At 54.9% G+C, this 23,789-nt stretch overlaps 1 protein-coding gene across 15 annotated transcripts in view; it reads right to left on the bottom strand.

The window, feature by feature from the left end:
- CHST15 (carbohydrate sulfotransferase 15) overlaps positions 1 to 23,789 on the bottom strand; it is an 81,073-nt gene that overhangs the window by 9,507 nt on the left and 47,777 nt on the right. For 14 of the 15 annotated variants that reach the window (XM_047824483.1, XM_047824489.1, XM_047824493.1 and 11 more), the window contains 3 exons: positions 21,979 to 22,125; positions 18,467 to 18,623; positions 2,482 to 2,638 (listed from right to left, as the gene is read on the bottom strand). In XM_047824483.1, coding sequence (XP_047680439.1) covers positions 2,482 to 2,638; positions 18,467 to 18,623; positions 21,979 to 22,125 — 461 coding nt within the window. Of the gene's footprint in view, positions 1 to 2,481; positions 2,639 to 17,487; positions 18,259 to 18,466; positions 18,624 to 21,978; positions 22,126 to 23,789 lie in introns of those variants that run through there. The other variant, XM_047824496.1, reaches the window with a different exon arrangement.

Here is a 23,789-nt window from a genome sequence, read left to right on the forward strand (position 1 = left end):
CTCCTGCAGGCCCCGCACAGATGACCCTCACGGTCATGAGCAATCATACTAAAAAGCAACAGCTAAGAACCAGAGCCATTTTGAAGCAAATGCTGCACTCGGCCTGCCGGCCAGCAAACACATGGCTTCCCCATCATCCCACCGCTTGATCCGATCCAGTCCAACCCCTGTCCACGTCCTTTCCACTAGTCCTCCTAATTGTTTCTAGAAACTTCCACCGTCTCCTACCCTGACTCAGCCCCTTACAGTCTCAGTAACTGGGCGCCACACATCGGGCATCTTTCTGAAACACAGATTTGCTACGACGGTTAAACCCTCCCTGGGGACCCATGTCAGGCCAGACTTCCAAGGCTCACACCCCCCTCTTACCATCGCCCCACCACCCACACAACCATGTGCTGCGCCCAGCTGTAGCAAACGCTCTCCGTGCTTAACTCTTCGGCCTCTGCCCGAGCTGCTCCCTGCACCTGGACAGATCACCACCTCCACGTCCCCAGCCCGTCATCCGTCAGGCCTCGGCACAAACACTGCCTTTCCTAGACGTTCCCCTGGTGCCTTGTGTTCAGGTGGCCTCTGCTGGGAGCCAGGGCTCCTGCCCCAGCCGCTAGGTCACTCTCCCTGCCAGGACTGGGACTGCCCGGGGGCACAAGGACCAGGCCTGTCCTGTCACGGCTGCCCTCCCAGCCCATGTGCCGTGCACAGACACGGTCAAATGACGAATGCATGTGCAGGGAGGCAGAACACGCTGCCCCGAAATATACCACTTTGGCATGAGGATTATTTTGAGCCCAAGGCAACTGAGAAGAAACACAAACATAAGAAAAGCTCTCCACCCTCACCCTATTTGCCTCCAAGCCGTACATAAACTTGTCAGGGTGCCCTTCCTCCCCTCTCCACCAGGACGGACCAAATTAATCACTGGAGACAACCCTAGACCTTTATCAGCCTCAAGACAGCATCAGAGGATGTGACGTAACAAACCTCGATAAAACTAGCCCTTATCAACCATTAGCTCCCCCGTACGTTTACCTGCCTTCCCACGATTTGCTGCCCTAGAAACTCAAAGTCCTCTCGCTTTGTCTGGTCACCTCTCTACAAATGTCCTTTTCTCCTGTCGGGATGTTACACAAGCCTGAGTTCTAACCGTCCCTCTGAGCTACTCATCACGCACGGGTGCAACACACATGTTAATAAACTTGTGGTTTTTCTCTCTCTTGTCCATTTGTCTTTGGTCGGTCTAATTCGCAGGGCCCGGACCGGCAACTCTAAGATGGCTGCGGGACAAGGGTTCTTCATTTCTCCCCTACGCACGAAGGAACTATCACTCTGACCCTTACAACAGCCTGGAACGGCAGTCTTATTACCCGATTTGAGGACGAAGCAATGGCGTCTCAGAGAAGCTAAAACGACTGTCCAGAGTCACACAGCTTAGTAAACGCCCCAGCTGGGAAGCGAACCCACCCCTCTGTCTGGCTCCAAAGGCCATTCCTCTAGCCTGTGCCGCTGGGCAGATTCTAGGTTTATCTGTGCCCCTGTCCGCATCTTCTCTGACACACTGAAAACTCCAGCCTCAATCCAACCTGCTGCCTCCGTGCATCCTGCCGGAACCAGGACCCTGCGTTCCAGATACGACGGCCTTGAGAACAAGGAAGAGGGAGGGAAACCTCTTGACCCCGAGCACCCCACGCCCAGGGGGTTCCCAGCCTCCACCTCGAGCACATCGGTCTGTGCCGTCCCACATGCCGCGCTCCGCAGAGCAGTGGTGAACCACGCCCCGGGACGGGGGCAGCACCAGCTTCACTGTGTTAGGCTCTCCGGCAGCACCAATCTGCTGAAAAGGCAGACAACCCAGGGTGCTATGCGGTAGAAAGCCACCCCCAGCTGAAGGGTGCTGAATTCACCACCAACAGCTTCTTCTGCATAAAAAAAAAAAAGGCAAGAAATGTACAGCCACATTCCTGAAGGCAAGTAAGAGAAAAGCAAAAGAGAGATCAACGGGAGATAGTTTTCCATTTAGGCCCTGTCGCAGGAACGCTGAAAGTCACCGGTGGGTGATTCGTTAAACCACCAAAACAATCCGCCATCGATCAGGGAACGATGCTTAAGACGATTCGAGAGCTGGGTCCCCGCGTCTGCCAATCCTAATTGCAGGGTGGGTTTTTGGAGCCTCACTGAATGGCAATCTCCCTAAATGTGCCCTCATTCTCTGCAGGGGGAGGAGAGAGCATTGTAATGGGGAGATGAGCAGGGAAGAGAGCCTGGTGCCAGCTGAAAGGGCCCAGCCTTTCTATACAGTTTTTATGCCCGTGCGTATTTGTTTGTGCACTAGCCAGAGTGCACTGCTCTGAGGCATGGGGAGAGGCATTTGCACATTAAAATGCTTCTCTGCGTTTATATGCTAAAATCCCATCCACCGTGCCACCTGCATAATAACCACCAAGTGGCCTGCTCTGTAAGGGGGCCGGCTTCCAGGATACGCACAGGCATGGCATTGTTGAGGGTGTTGTTGTAGACGCAGGCACGCAGGGAATAATCGAGCATGCAATTCTCAAACAGCTGCAGAGCTTCTGTCACTTTCTCGTGGAAGTCATCAGCAGATTTATTCGAACTTGCAAAGTAGAGATAGTCGGAGTACAACCTGTGAATAAAATAAACGGAGACTTTTACCACCCGGGGACTGTGAAATCACGCGACGCGGGTGACGATGGAAATCGACGTGCAATGACATTACCTCGTCTCGTTCATTAGGACCCTGACATTTCTCTCGGTTCCCCTGCAGATGAGCCCCGTCCCTACTTCCTCCCACACCTCCCCACCCCTCACCGGGCCACCCACGCTCTCCTGGATTCGGACATGTCTACACTGGCCCCCCGACCAACCACCGGTACTTCTTAAATCCTATCCAGCCACTTCAGCACGCAGCTGTTTTCACTGGAACGGTGAGCTTAGAAACACCAGATTGTGAAAACCGTGCGACGGCGAAGACGGGCCACGAAAATGTTATGCTCCTTCTGGTTTCTCTCTCCTCCATCAGAGGCAACAATAACCAGAACAGCTGTTGCTCCTACAATCTGATAGTTTCTCATGAGATTCCTGGCCCATTCCACAGACGTTCCAAACATTAAAAAACAACAACAACAACAAATTATGAAATGTATCTTTCTAGATTGGTACGGACCTATTTTTTAACACAACATAAAAACACCCCCACATCTGCGTGCAGTCACCCTGTAAACCTGTTCACACGGACCCCACCACATGTATGTGGCCATGTTTTCCTTCGAGAACTGACGGTGTCACTCCTGGACCCAATTTCCCCGGGCTCCCCTAAACCTTCCCAACTGGGCCTCAGCTTGTAGACTTCCACGTCCACCTCTGCACTGCCCAAGTGCGCAGGAATCCTGCCAGGTCGGTTCAGCCAGAATCCCCCGCCCTGCGATATCTGATCACCCTCAATATTTGGTGGGCTCCTGGTCCCCCACCATCTCCCAGGGGATGTCTCATCGCCCCATTGGGCCTTCAGCAGGAATCCTGCTAGGTCGATTTAGCCAGAACTCAGACCGACCTTAGCCCGGTGTGTCCTCTTAGTAATTTCCAACCCACGGACCCCCACTACTCCTTGGCTGGGAGTCCCCACTTTTCCTTGCTGGATCTGGAATTGAGGCCAGTCTTTGTGCCCTACACAAAACCCCACGCAGTGTCCTGACACCCACTGGAGTGGGTCCTGAGTGAAACCTGCCTTACCAGCCTTGACCAAGCTCCAGGATAAGGGTTTGCGTGCCCCTTCCTTTCTCTCTCTCTTCCTCCCTCCCTCTTTCCTTCCTTTCTTCCCTCCCTCCTTCCTTCCTTCCCCTCTCTCTTCCTTCCCTCCTGCCCTCCCTTCCCTCCTGCCCTCCATCCTTTCTTCCCTCCCTCTTTCCTTCCTTCCTTCCTTCCTTCCTTCCTTCCTTCCGCTTTCTTCCCTCCCTCCCTTCTTCCTTCCTTCCCCTCACTCCTCCTTCCTTCCCCTCTCTCTTCCTTCCTTCCTTCCCTCCCTCCCTCCCTTCCTTCCTCTTTCTATCTTTCTTTCTTTCAGTAAATCCACTGTGAATATATTTTTACCAGACTCTCAGCATTACAGATAGATTTTGTTAAGCAAGGGCTACTTGTTTTCTTACATGAGACAGACAAACAATAAGAAAGGGTGAATTATGACAACAGTATCATGAACACGGCTCTCGCTCAAGCCCTCCCGCCCAGTTTCTCCGGGGGTCCAACCTGTGAGTCCTGCTCCCCAGCGGTGGCCTCTCTTACCAGGGGCTGAAAGAGCCTTCCACAAATTTTCTGTGCCCACTCAAGCAGGTAGGGGCATATTTTCTATTTTCACAACCATGGATGGTACCAGAACAGATCCAGTGGAATCTGATCACGTGCCTGTCATCGCGGCACATCGCCCACCTCCCGGCTGGGGGGCGGGGGGCTCTGAGCACCCACGAGCGCAGGGGCGATGGGGGTCTGCACCCTAACATAAACGTCATCCCACTGCCAGCCAGTAACTTTTTTCTTTGCCGCAACTTCTGAGCTGTGAGTTCCCACACCTTTTCCTGCTCTCCGCTTGCAAAGTCTTCATCTTCTTTGGTGTTTCAGAGATCCCTTCTTCATTCCTGCCTGGTGCGTTTCCAACGCCCACCCCCCAAGCGACCTCCCTGCTTCGCCCTTCACTCGCACACCGCCACCCCCTCCCTGCCTGTGGGGAAGCGGGGCTGACACGGGTCGGCCCCCTGGCTCCACGGACTCACGTTCTCTCTCCCGTTAACGCCTTACTTTCCACCCTCCACCCTCTCGGACGTGGCTTCCCTCATTCCAGCAAGGGTGAGGGCGACTCAGTGAATCTGACAAGGACACGTGTCCTGCCAACGCACACCCCCACCCCGCGCCGCGCCCCTGACACCCACACTCAACCACGCCTACCGGCGCGGAAACCACAGGGCCCCCATTGCAGGGGCCAGCCGCAAACGCTCCCCCCCACCCCCGGCACCCCTCCCCTCTAACTGCAGTCAAGGTTGGATGCACATGTGTTGACCGCAAGAGCATGGCTTCTCGGGGACCAGCTCTCCTCGGGCACTGGGCACGGTGCCCGTGACACGGCCCGTTAGAATTCATCCACAGCCAGTGTCCACAGAGGACATCTCTGAAGTCCTGAGATGACTGGGATCTGCCCACCGATTGCCTGGCGTCTACACACACTCCGGAAAGGGAGAGTTTTGTAGACCTCGGCCTGCTCGCTCCAACTCTCCAGAAGGCCCTGTTTCCAGACTAGTCATTAGAGATGCTCAGGGACTAGTGAGTACATTCTCCCCCAGATCTGTGCCCACCCGAGCACATGTCCCAGGATGACAGTCCCTGCAGGCCAGTCGTAGTATAACCTAGAGGCTGATGGGTAAGTGTGTACATCGGATTTGCATGGACCTCAAAGAGCAGTCGACCTGTACGTGCCAACGCGTTCCCTGTGGCCATGGGTCTGGTGGGGGTGTCCTTCCTGGCTCACACACTTATCGGTCCTGCCGTGTCACGGCCCAGCCCAAGAAACCACGTCCGTGAAAAGTAACAGACACCTTTCAAACTCTCATCAAAACCTGTATATGATGGGAAATCTGAATTCCAGAGTTCCTACCACGGACTCCTACAGGACTATCCAAATCCTTTGGTGGAGCGGGAATTCTATCACATAAATTACTGTCTACAAACCCAACCACTGGGTCAAGCTTTCCATACTGAGAATTGATTTTGGGGTAGTACCATTCCTCGTAGACACTTTGGCTCATAAATAAAACAAGAGTCCAGGGGCGCCCGGGGGGGCTCCGTCGGGTTGAGCGTCCGACTTCGGCTCAGGTCATGATCTCACGGTTCGTGAGTTCAAGCCCCACACTGGGCTCTGTGCTGGCAGCTCAGAGCCGGGAGCCCGCTTTGAATTCTGTGTCTCCCTCTCTCTCTGCTCCTCCCCCGCTCATGATCTGTCTCTCTCTCTCTCTCCTTCAAACAAACAAAACCATTAAAAATAAATAAGAAAAACAAGAGTCCCTACACCGGGCTCAATTGTAAACACAAAGTAACTTCATGAAGAATCTGCTGATTCCACAACAACTCTTTGGAGATCAAGAAGTAATCCCAGGGCATAAACTGGGACCTGTCCGAGGTGCCCACCAGGCCAGCCCAGCCCTGCTACGGGGCGGGGGCGGGGGCGGGGGACGGTGAGGGAGGATAGGATGACTGATTTTCATCTGTTTGAGGGGAGGTGAAATGAACTCAGGACCCCATCTTCTGTGACTCAAGTTCACAGCCGGGCCGGGCCCACTTCCTCAGCGGTCTCTAGAGGGGGTGTCTCTGGCCCCTCAGTCCCCCCGGGAACCTGGACCTGCCCACAGAATGTGCGGGGGGCTCTGGGATCCCCTCGAGTCCACTTGCCAGGAGGCATACGGGTAACAGTACATCCCTCACACTCCACTTTGTCACCAACAGCTGAGCAGAGACTTCACTCATCACAACGAATGGCCACCTCTCCTGTCTGGATTCTACAGATCCTCCCAAAATGTGTCCCCAGCACCTACGAACGGGATCTTATTTGGAAACAGGGTCTTTGCAGATGAACTTATGTCGAATGAAGATCCTGAGATGCGATCACCCTGGATGGAGGGTGGGTTGTAAATCCAATGACTGGTGTCCTTACAAAGGCGACAGAGACATGGGGGGGGAGAAGGCCACGTGAAGACACGGGGGGAGGCTGGAGGGATACTGCCGCGAGCCAGGGACCAGCAAGAGCTGTCAACCACCAGCAGCAGCTGGACAGAGGCCTGGAACAGCCCCTCCCTCAGAACTCCCAGAAGGAACCCACCCTGGTGGCATGCGGAGTGTAGACTTCTAGCCTTCTGAACTGCCAGAGGGTGAATTCGCATTGCATTAAGCCCCCAGCTTTGCGGTAATTTGTTGCAACAGCCCCAGGTTCTACCCCCCAATTCCCAGGAAGACTGAGGAGTTTTCTGCCTACACCTCTCTCCTACCCTGAGACCGCGGGAGAGTCCTGAGTGTACAGATGGATGAGAGCCACACGGTTCGCTTCCCTACAGAGATGTAAGCAAGAAGGCAGAGGAAAAGCATGAGCTCTAACTTTCAGGGGAGCCCTATCTGGACCCCCCCGAAGAATCAGGCTCGTGCTTCCTAAGAATGTCAGCAATGATCAATGCTATGATTTCCCCCACAGCTACTCTCTGGGGGAAAAGGGCCAGGCAGTGACCATGCACGAGTGAAAGCCACTTGGATGGGTTAAAGCCATTCAGAAAATGTTGAGAAGGGCAGCAAATGTAGCGAGACTAAGTATCCGAGGGCTAGAGCGGACATTCTCACGTAACAATAGGTAAACCTAAACATCCACATTTTGGTCTTTAAAATCAACTGTACAGGGGGGCACCTGGGTGGCTCAGTCAGTGACTCGACCGACTTCCGAGTTCAAGCCCTGCATTGGGCTCTGCGCTGACAGCTCAGAGCCTGCAGCCTGTTTCAGATTCTCTGTCTTCCTCTCTCTCGGCCCCTCCCCTGCTAGTGCTCTGTCTCTCTGTCTCCCTCTCTCTCTCTCAAAAATAAATAAACATTAAAAAAATTTTTAAAACAACTGTACAATGATGAAGCGGGGGAGAGAGGCCAACAGGGTAAACACACAATAGGTTTAGCTGACATAAACTCATAACGAATCATCACAGAATTGCATGGACACTGATGCAAACCATAGGATGCATTAATAAAGGTATGGCATTAAAAATGTGGGAGGGTGTCACTCTGCACCAGCCTGGCCAGTTGGGATCCCAAAGGATGCTTGCTTTCAGGGCTGGGTGCCAAACGGTGAGGGGGAAGGAGCTGTTCCATCTGAAGAAGCAAGACTTAGCAGGAAGGACAACAGCTTCAATGGCTGAAAGGCCGTCCAGAGCGGGAAGGAAACCTGAACTACACTCCTGGAGGGTAGACTGCCCAGGGGGTAGAAGGTTCAGGAACCAGCTTGAGACAAGGGGGAGGTCTCTAGCTGGGGCAGTCCAGCAGGAAGCGAGTGGCCCCAGCAGCAGGAACAGTCACGACTGGCGGGGCTGAGGGCTCCCTGGCTGAGAGCCAGCTGCCCCGACACCCAGCCAGCCCCCTTGCATTGTAGGGGCCGCCAAGCCCCCTTCTGCTGAACCATCTAATTTTCTTACTCTTAAACCATCCCAAACAGATGGGTGTTACATTTGGCCAGGACCGCTTCCAACAGCAATTCCAAATATAAGTCCAAATACATTCCAGGCCTTCTGTGCTATGGTTATTTTAGAAGGCTGCTGGGGCGGCCCCGTGACGGGGGGCCGGCTCTCCTGGAAGTGCGCTCGGCTCCTGCCTGTGTGGTGCGGGGGTCCCGGGACCCAGCACGGCCGCGAGGGGGAGTGGGAGAGAATGTATGCGTGGGGGGGTGGCTCCCCGAACCTGGTGCCTCTGGACGGGACTACATCTCTCCCTCTCGCGGGGGCAGAGGAATGGCCACCAAGGCCATCACTGAAGGCCCGCCATGTAAAACCGGCACGGTTATGCCCAGGCCAGTGCTGGATTCCTTCAACGACACCGAGCAGAGGTGGGTGGACAGATCGGCACAAAAACAGGGGCAGCCACTACTCCGTGGGCCGCTCCCACAGGCCGGGCTCGCGGGTGCTGTGGGCGTCAGCTCCCACGGTCCTCACGGCTTCCATCCCTGACGCGGCTGCCCTCAGCAGGCCCTGCGCCACGCACTGCACACGTTTTCTCATTCCACGTTCACAACCCGTCCCCCCGAGCCCCCCCTCCCGGCCTGAGCCACAGGCAGAGCGTCGTCACCCTGTCTTATGAGAAGGCTGGCCTTCGGACAGGTCATACGGCCCCAGGGCCTTTGTGGCTGGGGCCCAAACGAACCCAGGTCTGCCTGGGCCCAGACAGAGCCCCCTGATCCCACAGGCCTCGGCCCATGGTCTGAGTTTAGGAGCCAATCCACCGGGGCGGGGGGAGGACCAGCCATCGGAGCCGATGGGTTTGGGGTCCGTTTTGACGTTTGTGTTGTTTTAGGTGCCCAGTGACTGCAAAGCAGGAGGCAATTCTGTTACAGAACTACTTAAGCTCCTGGAAACAGAAAAGCAATTGTGACGTGTAACACAGCAGCCAACACACACTCAGGACAAAGATGAGCATCGCTGTGACCATCGGGAAAAGCGAGTTTACGGAGCGTCGCCTTGGGCATCATTCGGCAGCAACGACAAACAGGTGTTCAGGTGTTCGTCACGATGTCAGAGCTCGGGGCGCCTGGGCGGCTCGGTCAGCTGAGCGTCCGACCCTTGATTTCAGCTCAGGTCATGAGCTCACGGTTTGGGAGATCGAACCCCGAGTCGGGCTCTGCGCTGAGAGCCCCTCTCTCCGCCCCTCCACCACGCTTCCGCGTGCACGCGCGCTCTCTCTCGAAATAAACAAACATTGAAAACAACAATTTCAGAGCGCACGGAGTGATCTTCCGCCACTTGCATGAGCCGACGGTCATCGGCTGCTTGGCCTTAGTGGGTTTGGTGCTCACCGCCCTTGGAAATGGAGACGTAATCCACGTCCTAACAACCCAGTAGTAGGTCTTGGCACACACACGATGCTGCACCCATGCTGCCACCATCCACTTCCAGAAGGTTTTCGTCGCCCCCAGAAAGTCCCTGCTGCTTTTAACCCGTCCGTTCCCGGAGAGGCTCACGTCAGAAGTCACGGACATCCCCGGGCCCCCAAGGCACGCGACACTTCATCGGCTCGGTCTCGAGAGCCTGAGCCGTGCTGTCGGTCCCCGTCGAAGCGTCACGCTTCGGCCGTCTCAGAGGGCTGGGCTCTGGGAAGAGACCGGGGGCGGCTGCTGGGATGGTGGGCGGCCGGGGGCGGATGCCGGCTCCTGGGCTGGCTCACCGCCTGCAGGCCGTGCCGGGCCCCAATTTCGCCGCGTTCCCAGAGTGCCCGCCAGCCGGCTTCTCAGGGACCCACAGGTGAACGTCCCATTTCCTCCACCAGGACCCCCCCCGGGAGGTGGGCACATAACACTCTTGTCCTCTGCTTCACCCAGCCCCCACCCCGGGCCTGCAGCCACCCAGAGGGGGATGACGAAAATGAAAAACCGAGAACCCCGTCACTGTTCTCCATCTGCTGGCGTCCAGATTCAAATCACTGATCGATAACTTCCTGACCTCCGATACTGTGCCGTCAATAATCATCATGCGTATTTTAACTACAAGGAAATAAAGGCCATTTGATGTGGCTGAGAAGCAGGCCCTTCCGTCTCGCCGAATCATGGGCTGTGCATTTCTCACCGCGAGGAACAATGAAGCAGGACTGGCCGGGCCAGCTCGTTTGGAGAACATGTCGAGAGTCACCTTAGGGCCATACACATGGCTGACACGGATGAGGCTCATTTTCTGCCAGAGGAGAACATCCACGTTTGGGCCCGAACGTGTCCACATGGATGCAAAATCTCCAGTTCACTGAGGTCATTTGGGCCGGTCTTCTCTTCCCCTCGGGCACGAGTAGGGTTCTGGGTCCAGAGCAGCCAGTCCTGGGTCCGTGGTAAATGCTCACGGAACAAAAGGCAGGACCTCGCAGAGGCAATACCAAACGTGCCTTTCATCTAATTGCTCAGCGTGGTTGACAAAGCACTTGGACACAGTTTGCCAGTGACCCTGATCGTGGGTATCTGCTGCCAGGAAAGAGAAGAACGCGCAGTGGATCGCTGGGCTGCCCCTGATTAAAGCAGTAGCGAAGCCAGGCCTGAATCCCAGGCTGGGGGACCCCCACCACGGGGCGTGGCCACCGCCCCCCAGGGCTGGCCCGTGTGTGACAGGCGCCGTCTCCCCCTCCCCGCTTCAACTCGCCAGCCTCACTAATCCGAGGTCCCCGGACTGACCTGGCGGTCCAGAGGGGACTCGCCACCACCCCGCCCCCATCCATCCTGGCCTGATGTGGGCACACGTCTCGCCTCGCAGCCTCTGCGGACTGGCTACAACGGGGCCCTTCTCCCCGGTGGCTCTCGCCCTCTGCAAACAACCCGTGTGGGAGCACGCAGGGCTGCCCACGCCTCTGTAAACATTTCCCAAAAACATAAGCAGTGTCAAACACACAAGGAAGTTTCAGCACGATGGTTTTTCTCTCACCGGTAACGAGACGGGGGCCTTCGCCAGGCGGTCAGTCCCGAACGGCCTTCAGAGCACCTTCACAAAGGCCCGAGCTGTCCTGGCCTGGGCCCGGCCGGCCCTCCCTCCCCACCGTGACATCCCCGGCCAACCCCCTCGGCCTCGGGTGGCTCACAGCTCAGCCCTACGAAAGTGAGCCCACGCCACGTTTAGGGCTCACGAAAGGCAGGCCGTAACACCCCACAGACAGGTTCTGAGAAGCGAAATGCCTGAATCCACCAGGAAATTAACAGGCCACCGGGAGACACTGCACTACAATCCTCCTCGAGACTCCCGCTGATTTCTTCGTCCCCCAGAGTCTCAGAGACAAAGGCAAGAGTGCGGGCCGGAGGGAGGAAGAGGGCGTATCATCGATCTGCGGCTCTGAGGCCGCTGTCACGACCTCTCCGCTCCGACGGCCTCCCCCCCCGACCCCTGGTCCCATCTCTTGCCCACAAGGGAGTCCTCCTCATTTCCCCTTAAGATAATCGACGTTAATAACCGGTCCATCAGCGCTGGGCGACAGCCTGCTTTTCAATCCCCGTGCAGATGTGTTACGGAGAAAATACCACACATGACGCCGAAGTGCCAGCTCCCCGCTCCGGCCCGAGGACGTGTCTGTGGCACTAAGTCAGCGCTCCCAGGGACCTAGGGAAGTGGAACTGTTTGCGGGACATCTGAGCGGCGAGAGAACGTCTCGTCTCAAGTCAGAGGGTGCCGGCAATCCCGCAGCGTCGGTCGGTGCAGCTTCCTGCTAATCTGAACTCAATGTCGCCCTGGGATCAGCATCTTAATCTCTCTGACGTGGGGTCCATGCCCCGAAGGCACCCATCAAAGACAGGGGACCTTACTGCTTCTAGAGCTTTGCAAAAGTGGGGAGTCACCCTGCTGGTGGCTCACAGCCCAGTCCCGTCCAGGAAAGGCCCCGCCCCCCCCCCCCCCCCCCCATGGTTACGCTTCCCCAGCACGGACAGGGGACAGCGGCTGGTGGCCGGGAGAGGCCTTGCTGGGGACAACTCTGAAGGGCCGTCCAAGCCACGGAGCTCGTGGTGGGGTCGGGGAGACCTCTGTGTGACTGCATCATGGCCCCAACCTCCGCTCTGCCTGTCTCCCCCCACCGCCACCTCCCCCCCCCCCCCCCCCCCCCCCGCCACCGGCTTGTCCCACAACGGGCCCCGTAAACCTCCTGCGTGCTCACTGCCGTCTCCAAGTTAAATCTGCATCCCAAGGACCAGCCTATGATAGGGAAGAAAGCCTGATTCCTCAAACCAACAGGGGCTCAAATCCAGCCTGGCCACACTACTAACCAGTTGACGGCGAACCCAGTAATGCAGCCCCACTGAGCCCACACACCTACTTGCCAAGCTCGAATGAGGCAATGCCTGAAAAGGGCTTAGCAGGTAGCCCAGCCTGAATACGTGCTCAGTTAACGCCTTGGTCACTTAATTGAGGGCTGTCCCCGGCCCTTGCACTGGACATAGACTCCACGAAGGCAGACAAGGAGGACTTTCTTCTCTAACGTATGCCTGTTCAGGGAGTAAATGAGTGCTCGGTCTGGTTATTGTCACTATTTGCTACTACTGTGACCTAACAGCAATAGCTAATAATTCCATAATATTTTGTATTTATCCAGCCCTGTTTAAATACGTTACATATATTAAGTCATTCTCACAACCCTAGAGATAGGACTATTTTCCCCCATTTCACCGATAAGGAAATGAGACACAGAGAGGTCAAGTAACCTGCTCAAAGCCACACAGCCAGTGAGTGGCAGAGCTGGGGTTCTGATTCAGACTATCTGGTCCCCCAGAGCTATGACTCTACAAGGCGACCCTGGTTTGCCACTCACCGCTCACACATCCTACCACCCGCTTTGCTGGGGTAAGATCCATGAAACCAGCATTCCTGCCCCAAGGCTTAGCATCGCTCATTACTCTGTCCTAATGATCAACTGCATGTAAATGGATGCATTTCATTAAGTGTTTCATTCCTTCCCTTCCTAGGGCATCGTCCTAAACAGATTAATTACTGACCCACACTAGTGGGCTGTTTCAAAATCAGTTTAGGGGGGCCTGGTGGCCCAGTGGGTTAGGCGTCTGACTCTTGATCTCCACTCAGGTCACGATCTCACGCCTCATGAGTTCGAGCCCCGTGTTGGGCTCTATGCTGACAGCACACAGAACCTCCTTGGGATTCTCTCTCTCCCTCTCTTCCTGCCCCTCCCATACACACGCACTCGCTCACTCTCTCTCTCTCTCAAAATAAATATATAAACTCTAAAAAATCAATTTATACAAGCAGATGAAGAAAACAACGCCCCAGGTTCCCAGGCTCATGGTGCCTGGGTCAAAATCAAGTTCTCACTGTTAGCGGAGCTCTCCGTCCTGTTTGACTCGTCATCATAAAACAGGAAAACCAAGCATCCCTGTGGGGGTCATTGCTGCACCCCGCATTAAAACTACATACAGAACAAAACCCAAAACAGAGACATGGTAAAGTCCTTGACAGATGCTGTGTGACCCTACCCTCCAAGTGTCCCCTGAGTGAACTACGTCCGAGGGGCCAGCACCTTCCAGCCATTCTGCACACGTAACGGAGGCTGTCTCCAAATGATGAGGCAAACTCCACCAAGAGGCAGGAGGCTAACGTGAGAGGCAGTGAAAAGAACGGTCTTTTCCACTTTAGCGTCAGATTAAATGAAGAAAATTCTGCTTTTTAATTAAGTGGGCCAATTTGGCCTAGAAAACGCTTCACTTTTTTAAACCGTCATTATCTCTTACACAGAGAAACTTGCGACATGACGCCTGGCTGGCCCTTCTGGCCGCAAGCACCAGCCTATCCACTTTCCACTATTCCTCTGTTCTCCTCCAGAAGGGGGGAAATGGGCTAACTTACCATTTACATCTTTCTCTGGAAACTGAAACGTGATTGATTTGATGCTACCTGCATTTCCAGTATTTTTAAACCCTCTACCTTGGATCAATTCTAGAAATAACGGCTAAATGTGAATCTGAAACTAGAAATAAAATCCACCCCTGCCCCTCGCCAATTTGTAGATGGAAAGAAAAGTTTAGCCTAATCCCACTGGCAGCAGCCAACCGCGGAACGTCCCCACGGAAGAGCGAGGTCGCGGGACGACCCAAGTGGGCTATTGGCCCGGGGCCCGGTTAGACTAAAGAGAACAGGGCTCCAAGGGTGTGTTTCTTCGAGTGACCTGAACATTGAGTATCTATCATCCTTTCTGGCTGGGATGGCAAACGAGCCAGCCACTTAGGATAGGCCAAGAGCCACGGGTTTAAAAAAAGAAGAAATCCCTACTGTTGCGTATTTTTTATAAATGCTTAAAAAGCAGCAAAACAGCTGTTGCTGTCAGTAGCCCGCACAGAAAAGGTGTAGATGAACACACACTCCACTGTGCGTGGGGGGGGCTCTGCCTCTGGACGGGGGTATCACACCGGCAGCTTCTCTGCTGTTGGCTGCACGGCTGGGACCCAGGTCTCTGGGAGGATCAGACAGGGAAATGGAGGGCAGGTGTGCAGGGCAAAAATCCCTGTTCCTTGGCATTCAGAGCATGTAACCTCCTCCCTTCGAGTGTGGCCCGGACCTTGTAACTTGCTTCTAACCGACAGAGTATGTAAAGGTGATGGATGGACAGTCTAGCGATCAGATTATAAAAGACTGTGACTTCCGACTTGCTGGCTGACTCTCCCCTTGCTGGCTTTGATGAAGAAAGCAGCCCTGTTGGCAAGATCCAGCAGCAAGGCCTTGAGGGAAGCTTCTAGCCAACAGCCAGCGAAGAACGGACGCCCTCCCTCCAACAGCCCTTGAGGAACTGAATCTGCCAACAACCGTGAGAGCTTGGAAGCAGAGCCTTCCCCGGTCAAGCCTTTGGATGAGACCCCACCATGGTGAAGCCCTGACTGTGGCCTTGAGAGCGAGCCCGAAGGAGAGGATGCAGTAAACCGGGTCAGGTTCTGACCCACAGAGACTGTGCAACAGTAACTGTGTGGTGTTCTAAGCTGCTGACTTTGGGGGTGAACTCTTATACGGCAGTCGATGCCGAATGCAGCAGGTGATTCAATGACGGGGTTAGCCTCCTGATGCAGGCTGCCATGGCGGCATCGGGCCGTTCCCTCGTCGGCAGCCACCACGACATCTGCCACGAGAGAGGCAAGGCCTCACTTCTCCAAAAAAGTGCCAGCCCCCAGAGGGTAGGCACTGGATGGACCTTCATCTTTCACAGATATGTATATGCTCAGCCCCCAGCACCATGCCCAACATGTGGTCAGGGTTCGAGAAAGGACCAAATGGACCAACTCTTCCTGTTGAGGACTAGAAAGGCAAGAGTATTCACAATAAACAGAGTATTTGGGAGAGGGGAGGAGAGGGGAGAGGAGAGGAGGGGAGAGAGGAGGCAAAACCTGGGACTACTTGAAATGGCCGTCTCGTGGCCCGTAAGTCTTGTAAAGGCAGGCCGACTTTTGGCTGGGTCTAGAGGCAAGTTGGGCAGGTCCTGCTTTGGCTCAGCTGTCTGAATCTGGGCAGCACCACGGCCCTCCCCACTGAGAGGCTCGCCTTATGGCACTTGTGTCCTCGGAGGTACAATCGAGAACTGCAGGAAGAAAGGGACGTGTTTAGGAAAGGTGATTCCACCCTCCCAACCAGAGAACCTGTGGTCTTTACCTTTGCTCTCACTGTTCTCCCTGCTCGCAAGGCTTCTTCCTCTCAACCACACTCCATCTCTGTCGACTTGCCAAACTCCTACTCAGCCTTCAAAACCCAGCCTGGCTTCAGCTCCTCCAGAGTAACCCCTCTAGACCTCCCCACTAGGAGCTCATTCCCTCTTCTGGGTCACTTCTCACCCTCCCTCTTGCTCTGGTCGAAGTCACAGACCTTAACAACCACAGCCACGCTGGTCCTGCAACCAGCCGTGGGCTCCCATGCCCGGGGCCCAGGACGGGGCAGGCACACGCTGAACAAGACCAGACCCACACCACACCGGTCCCCACCCCTCTATGCCCAGGGAGTGACACGATGTCGCAACGCTCACTCCCGTGGCCCGAGCCTGAGACACAGCGTGACCTCCCCCAGAATGAGGAACCAGGGAGAGTGACAGGAAGACATTCGGTGCACAGGAAGCATACTCTTGAGAGAATGTCCCAGCCTTGGGAGCTGCGGCTGGAGGCGGTCTGGGGGAGGAGGGCAGAGCAGCTGTGAAAACACCTCAGTGGGCGGTGAGGGGTCACTCAGTCATGGAGCCTTTCCTCCCGAGGCTGACAGTTACATAATCATGTCTACACGAGCGCACCTCCGGTTTGTGTCAACCGCTCTCCGGCTGGGGAGGAGGCTGGGCAGCCCACTCCCTGAGCAGAAGGGCCGATCCCTGCCTCCCAACTGTGGGAACCAGCAGGTAGGATGTGGCGAGCTGCTCCGAGGTCAGCGGCCGCCTCGGAACCAGACAGGGTGGCTTCCCGAGGAGGAGGACAGAACCAGAGTGGCGGCATCCGGGGCACAAAGATGTGCCTCGTGATGCAGCACGAGGAGGGCCTGCCACAGCGCAGACAGAGGGGGACAAGCCAGCGCTCCTCTGACCAGGCCACGGTCAGAGCTGCAGGGGCCGTTTCGAGAGCTCCGCCAAAGGGACACAGAGAGAAATGCACGGAGTGACCAGGGCAGGACTTTAAGGCAAGTCCTCCTGGGGACGAGAATGTGAAACAAAAGCAGCAGGTGTAAGACTGGATGTGCAGACGGTTGTGTACACACATACACACACACACACTTATCAGCCTAGGTAAGCTGGTGGGAGACTATTGCTGCTTTTTATAACAGTTTTCCTTTATAGCTTTCCAGTATATTTCCTAAAATTTCCACAACAAGCACATCTTATTGCTATCCCTGGCAAGGACACGAGGCCCCGGATGCATGCCATCCAAGAAAGATATTAGGGGGATATTAGTTTCTACCGCAACCTGTGGGCCCGTGACTGCGGGATTTTTATTCTTTGGGATTTCTGAAAGCTCCAAGTCTGAAATCCTGGCTTCAGCAGGGCGGGTTCCCGCTGCGGGTGCTGAGTGAGGGGCTGTGCCAGACCCGTCGCCAGCTGCTGGCGGTGGTCGGCAATCCTAGGTGCTCCCGGGCCTGTGGACGCGTCACTCCAGTCTCCGCCTCTGCCATCACGTGGTGTCCTCCCTGTCCCTGTGTCCAAATTTCCTCTTCTCACAAGGGTATCAGCCACCGGATCAGGGGCCACCCGAGTCCAACAGAACCTCATTTTAACTCGAGTCCAGCTGCAAAGGCCCTGTTTTCAAACAAGGTCACCCTCAGACGTATGGGGGCGGTTAGAACTTCAGCACCTGCTTGGGAGAGGCATAACCCCGGCCATAACAAGAGACGCGGAGCCCAAAGAAAAGCGAGACACCGAAGGCCCTGGCTGTTGTCTTCCAATGTGGCAGGCGCTGCCATTTGGGGAGCATGACACGTGGTCTGTGTGACTCTGTGGGGAAGCAGATCCAAAGTGCGGATACTCCTACAAGACAGATCCGGCTTCACAAGAGGAAGAATAGTCTCACGGAGCTGGACTGGTCATCACAGGGCTCGGGGACTCCCACTCCAGGATCCTGGACCAGCCTGCGGGCCCCTCGTCTCTGATGTGGTGATACTACGGGGACTGCTGGGCTAAGTGTCCCAGAAGCCCTGAGCTTCCGCCGTCCACGCACGCTTTGGTGCGATCGGAGCATCGCCAGTGCCGGCCCGGCCCCGCCGTTCAGTATCACGCCAGCTGCGCCTCGGTCACACGGGGCGACCCCGGCTTTCTACAACAAAGCAGCCCTGCCCATCATTTTTCTTCCTTTTGGTCTTTTGAGGAAAGCTGGAGACGGAACACTCAGCGGAGCTGACGGGGTCATGACACAAGGAATCGCGGCAGCTAAAGCGCTCGGCAAACCCCGACGCCCCTGATTCCAAGGGGGTTTCACGTGCCCTGACGGTACCCAAGGAAGGGCCCACGTCCCCAGGCCAGAGGCGGACGGCCCAAAGACCGTGGTCAGACTGTCTAAGAAAACAATCCACAATTTGTTTAGACCCAAGGAAGACTGCCCCAAGAATAACATTTACACAAGAAAGAGCAGTAACGTTGCAAGTTAAGCTTGTTTATTTAAAAAAAAAAAAAAAAAAGAGGCAAGACCTTGCTCATGATGAGAAGGCGGGTCTTTAAAACTGCCTCTTCACCCCCAAATGCACGAAAAACCCAAACCGCTCACCTCTCCACGGGGTCCCTGAGCATGACAATCAGTTTTGCGTCTGGCTGAAAGGCATGGATGAAGTCCTGGGTCAGAAAGGGCGGCTCTCCATCTGTGCTGTTGTCGTAGAAGAACGTCCAGGCGTTGTTGTCCCACATGGTGGACGCGCTGGCCTCCCCTAGAAACAGAGAACGCCACAAATGAGCGGTGCTGAGTTAGGGGCTCCCGCGGGGCAGCCTGTGCTAGGGGCCAAACTGGGCTCCGATCGATGCCTTCCCCTCAACCAGCCATGATGGGTGAGCTGGTCCACCACCACCGGCACAGGGGACTCCAGGCAGAGTCACGACCCTCTGCCACGGCGACTTCCCCCGCTTCCCCCCAAAGGCCTCCATCTGGAAATCCAGGTGATCTAGGCACCACGGAGCATCCGCTCCCTCCCAGCTCTTCTCCAGGATGTGCCCAAAAAAACCCTCTGCCAGCATCTGGCCTCCCAATTTCACGATGTTTGACTCTGCTCACGGCACACAGCTCTGTGGCATTGGAAGGGCCTGCTGAGAATGTACTAGATCGGTTCCTTCCCCAAGTGCCAGGGATGAAAGAGTAGTTTAGGGAAACGGAGGCTCTTCAGGAAATGAGATGGCAATCAGCATCAGATTTTTTTGTTCAATCACAACGGCCGGTCCGGGGCACTCTCTGAGACCAAACGAGAGGAAGGCTTTGCGGGAAGGCTCACGGGACCTCAGTCTCAGGTGCTGCGTCCGACGGGCCCGCCACCCCATCGCCCCGCACACAGCTGGCATTCACTCAGTACTGACTGGGTAGACGGCCCGCCGGCCCGGCCCTGGTTTTACGATGGTCCGCGCGGACGGAGGAGGAAACGTTCAACACGCATTCTAAAACGGGGAGGAGGCCAAGGCACGCACATTTCCCCGTCTCCCTCTCCGACACTTGAACCACTTCCCTGACTTTTTTTTTCTTTTTAGCAGAGTCTTCAGAGATTTAAGAAGAGACGCAAATCGATCCATTACATACCAATTCAATTTCCCAACATTTTACATGGGTACTTGATACATCTCAAAATCACTTATTCAGGGAAAATCTGAGCCAAAAGACGAGTTTCTTTGATCGGGGATGAGCGCGTCACAAAGATGCGGGGAGTTGGCAGGGCCCTGGCTCTTCTAGGATGTTCAGTCACACCCAGGGGAGCATTTCTGTGCTGGTCTTTCCTCTCTTTCAAGATAATACCGTACGATACGGGCAAGGCACGCCCGTCAGAAGTCCTTTGAACATTCTACTCACAATGAATATGAGAATATTACAACAAAGGAAGTATCTAAAACCAAAGTGGCACAAATTCGGTCAGAGCTCATACATAAACCAGCTCTGCAACCAGAGAAACGTCTGTCCCTCCACCCGTCTGTCCGTCCGTCCATCCATCCATCCAGAAAACATTCATCTAGTGTCTCAAAGTGCCTGGCAGTGTGCTCGGCATTAGGGACAGAGAAAGGAAACGGGACAGACAATCCCCTGCCTTCTCCTCTCTTACAATCTAGGGGAAGACTCCATCAACAACTCCACCAACAGTCAGATCCCCAGCTGAGCACTTTGTCGGGGCAGAGCAGGGGGCCGTGACAGCAGAGGGAGGGGGCCTGCCTTTCCGTGTGTCTGGAGCCCCACCCCCGAGAATCTGGTCACTGGAATCCCTTGTGACTCCAGCCACTGGCCCAGACCACTGAGGAAAGGCTCTCTCTGACCCGTGAGCAGGGGTGAAGGAAGACACTTATGCTCTACCAAAGACCTAACCCGAGGAAGCTGAAGCAGAGCTGAATCGCATTTCAGGGCTCGCAGGAGCCAGAATGGATCTGGTCCATTCTGTCCCATGGTGCAGATGTGCCGACTAAAGCTCAGGAACGCCAAGACCGACTCGTCACACGTCTCAGAGCCGGCTGGTGGCACAGGCAGGCCTTAGCCGCCAGCTTTCCACCTGCCTCTCCACTACCCTGAAACTCATCAAACTCTGTTCTAGGTAAGTATCAGAGCAGCAAACTTTTTCCTTAATTTTCCTTTTTAAATCTGGAAGTAAAATTAGCAAACCACACTAAGGCTTTCCTTTTTCATTCATTATCTTAGGCTCTATTTCCTAGCCCTAGGATGTGTATTTTTAGCTCTTTCATAAGAACATGAGATTCTCCCAGAGGCATACGGTGTAGGAGTCACAATCAAGTATTAATTAGACTTGTGAGCTGAGGTGTGTGGACCCAAGGCTGGAAGAAAATAGCTAGTAGCCAATTCGCACTACTGGGATGGGGGGTGTATGATCTCATCTGGCTCTCAGAACTTGATGTGAGTTAAAAAACCATAAATAAATCAGAGCTTAGGCGTGTAAGTCTATCTCCTTGGACAGGAGAGTCAAAAGCAAGGCCATGTTTCAAATGGTTGATTACAATTCCTCTGAGTTGCTAAAAGATTCCTTGAGTTTGGAGAATCAAAATATAACACATTTAGGAATGCTAAAAAAAGAAAAAAAACAGATTGCTGCCTTAGGTAACCAACTGAAGCAAAATATGTGATTAGGTTTCTCTCGTTCAGAAGAGGTAAGTGGATAAATGTCTTCTCCTAAGCTGAATCCGATACAAAGAGCGGGTGGGTAGACAGGTTTTTTTTTTTTTTTTTATAAAACGTTCTTGTGAATTAAAAAAAAAAGTGATTATTAATCAAACCACCTCATTGTGAATGTCTAAAGGCATTAAGTTGATAAGGGCTAGGCTTTCTCAACAGCAATCAGTCACCAACAATGTGTTAGGGCTGCGTCTGCTTCAGGAAGAGACTGCTTCAGGAAGAGACTGCGTCCCTCTCTACCGGGCCCCAGTGGCCAGGGACTACAAAAGCCACAATATTAAATCGACTCATTGGTTATCGGCGATTACGATGCCCCATCCAAACTTAGATCAGTACTACGCGTGTGCGCTTAGTTTAAATGAAGACAAAGAAATGTCAACTTAAAAAAAAAAAAAGACAAAAACATTTCCGGTACACTTGAGTCCGCACAGAACTAAAAAAGCCTACTAAACGTTGCTGCTTGGGGCACCTGGGTGGCTCAGTCGGTTAAGCGTCCGACTTCGCCTCAGGTCATGATCTGACAGTCCGTGAGTTCGAGCACCACGTCGGGCTCTGTGCTGACAGCTCAGAGCCTGGAGCCCGTTTCAGATTCTGTGTCTCCCTCTCTCTCTCTGCCCCTCCCCTGTTCATGCTCTATCTCTCTCTGTCTCAAAAATAAATAAAAGGTAAAAAAAAAAAATCTAAGCGTCGCTGCTTTACAGAAATCGCGTAAGCGACGTCAACGTTTCACGGAGGGGTGAGACTGACGGCCAGGTCGGGAAGTGCACCTTCAACAGAGGTGGCCGGCGTCAGGCAAATGTTCCCGGCGGGCAGAGCAAAAGCTGGGCCAGCGTCAGGGCAGAAGGGGCCCGGGGGGAATGGGGGCCCAGCCCGGGGCGGGAGTAGCCCCGGTGGGAGCTGCCCAGAAGCCGTACCGATAATGATCCTAGTCATCCTGCTCTGTTCCTCTGCAGAGCTGGCCTGCAGTCCTTGATGAATCTGGTGTGCGGCCAGGTCAAAGAGGTCCAGGTAATCTTCCACCGGGTAGCGGTCCCGAAGCCCATCTCTCAGGCGGACGATTCCTACGAGAACCAAGAAGCCCGCGTTACTGAGAACGAAACTGCCAACGGCCGGACGGTGGCCTCCTGGGAAGTAACCAGAGAGGGATATGAAGGCCCGGGGGCCCACCAGAGTAAGCTGCAGGAGGGGGCTCACAAGAAGGACGCCTGCAAACTGGCTGTCCTCTTTAATCCATGCACGCTTCAGGGAGCGGAAGGCCACCACCATTCAGCCCCAAGTGGCAGCTTCAAGGACAGCCCGCCTGTTCGAGATCTATAAAAGCATCTGCTTGGAGGGCCAGAGACTTGGGGGCTGGTTACCACGTGCGCCAGACGGGCCCTAAAGTGGCTGAGCAGCGATGGCATCCAGAAGGCACGTGCTGTATCAGACAGAAAAGGGAGTTTTTTAATCTGAGTTTCTGTTTCTGGCCTGTGGGATCAGGCAGCTTGTCTGTCTGCGTCAACAAGGGGAATGGACAGTCCCGGGACAAACGCTTGGTTGAACCCACGAGTCATTCTGGCATCGATCCACGCAGCCCAACTGTGCCCCCTGCCTTAAAAGCGCGTAAGTTTCACGTGGAAATATGTTAACACCACACTGCCCCAAACCACAACCATCAGGGTTAACGGAAAGCGGAGAGAAAACAGCCGTGTGTAAAACAGCAAGAGGTTCAAGGAGACCCTGGGGATCGGATTCCAGAAGCATGTTCCTGGGCTTCCCTCTTCCCTGCCAGTGGGAAGCTGGGTTTCATCAGGGCAAACGGTGAGCTGTGCAGGGAGATCACCCTATGTGAAACCGTGGCTCCCACAGCCGCTGCTGCCAAACCACAAAAGACACATTTACGCTTCTGTTCATCCGCTCCGGGAAGGACATCAAAAGTATGAAGTCAATTTGTCAGGGCACAAACAGGACTCGGTCGAAACTCAGGTTCTACTAAGGAAAACTTTAAAGATTCCCTTCTAAGCAACCTGGGTCCTTTGCCTGAAACACGCCCTCGAGTCCCACCCGAGCTCTGACATTTGTCAAAGTGACCAAACATCTCCTGGCAGAAGGGAAAAGGTTAAGAGGAAACAGTGACATGAGGGCTGCAGGGTGGCTCCGGCTGGGTGGGGGCGGTATCCACGGTCACCCCTGTGGCAAAGGGGTGCTGCGAGCAAGGTCGCCCGGAATTATCTCGAGGTGATGTTCACTCTGAACTTGAGGCAGACAGATGGAGCAGGTCAGAGCAAGTTAGGCCCGAAGCAGCTTGATGACGTGTTCACGGTCCTGGGAGAAGCCAGCCAGAAGCTCAAACTTCACCCGGCGTGGCAGCCTTTGTAGTGTTCCCTAGGCAGGGGGGTGTTGGGGGCGGGAGGGGCTCTGGCAGGAACGGTGCAGAGCTGGGGGCAGACAGCCCCAGAAATACGCCCACTCACCGCTGGCAGGTGTACCAAAGCTCTTCAGAACAAGAGCAGCTGCTGATTCTGCACCCTTCCCCTTGCCCTGTATACAGCCGGCACTCAATAAACGCTCCCTTGGTGACTGGGAGCTGGGTTCCAGCCCCACTGGCGGTTTGAGTGGGGGCGGCCCTGGATTAGCGAACTGTCTGCTCCCTGCGACTCGGGGACCTGCCCACCCTCCCTGGCGACGCCTAGCACCACGGGACCTGGGATGGGAGCCGGAAACCACTTTAGGAGGAAGGCGGGAG

The sequence above is a fragment of the Prionailurus viverrinus genome, chromosome D2 (assembly GCF_022837055.1).
Source record: "Prionailurus viverrinus isolate Anna chromosome D2, UM_Priviv_1.0, whole genome shotgun sequence".
NCBI lineage: Eukaryota > Metazoa > Chordata > Mammalia > Carnivora > Felidae > Prionailurus > Prionailurus viverrinus.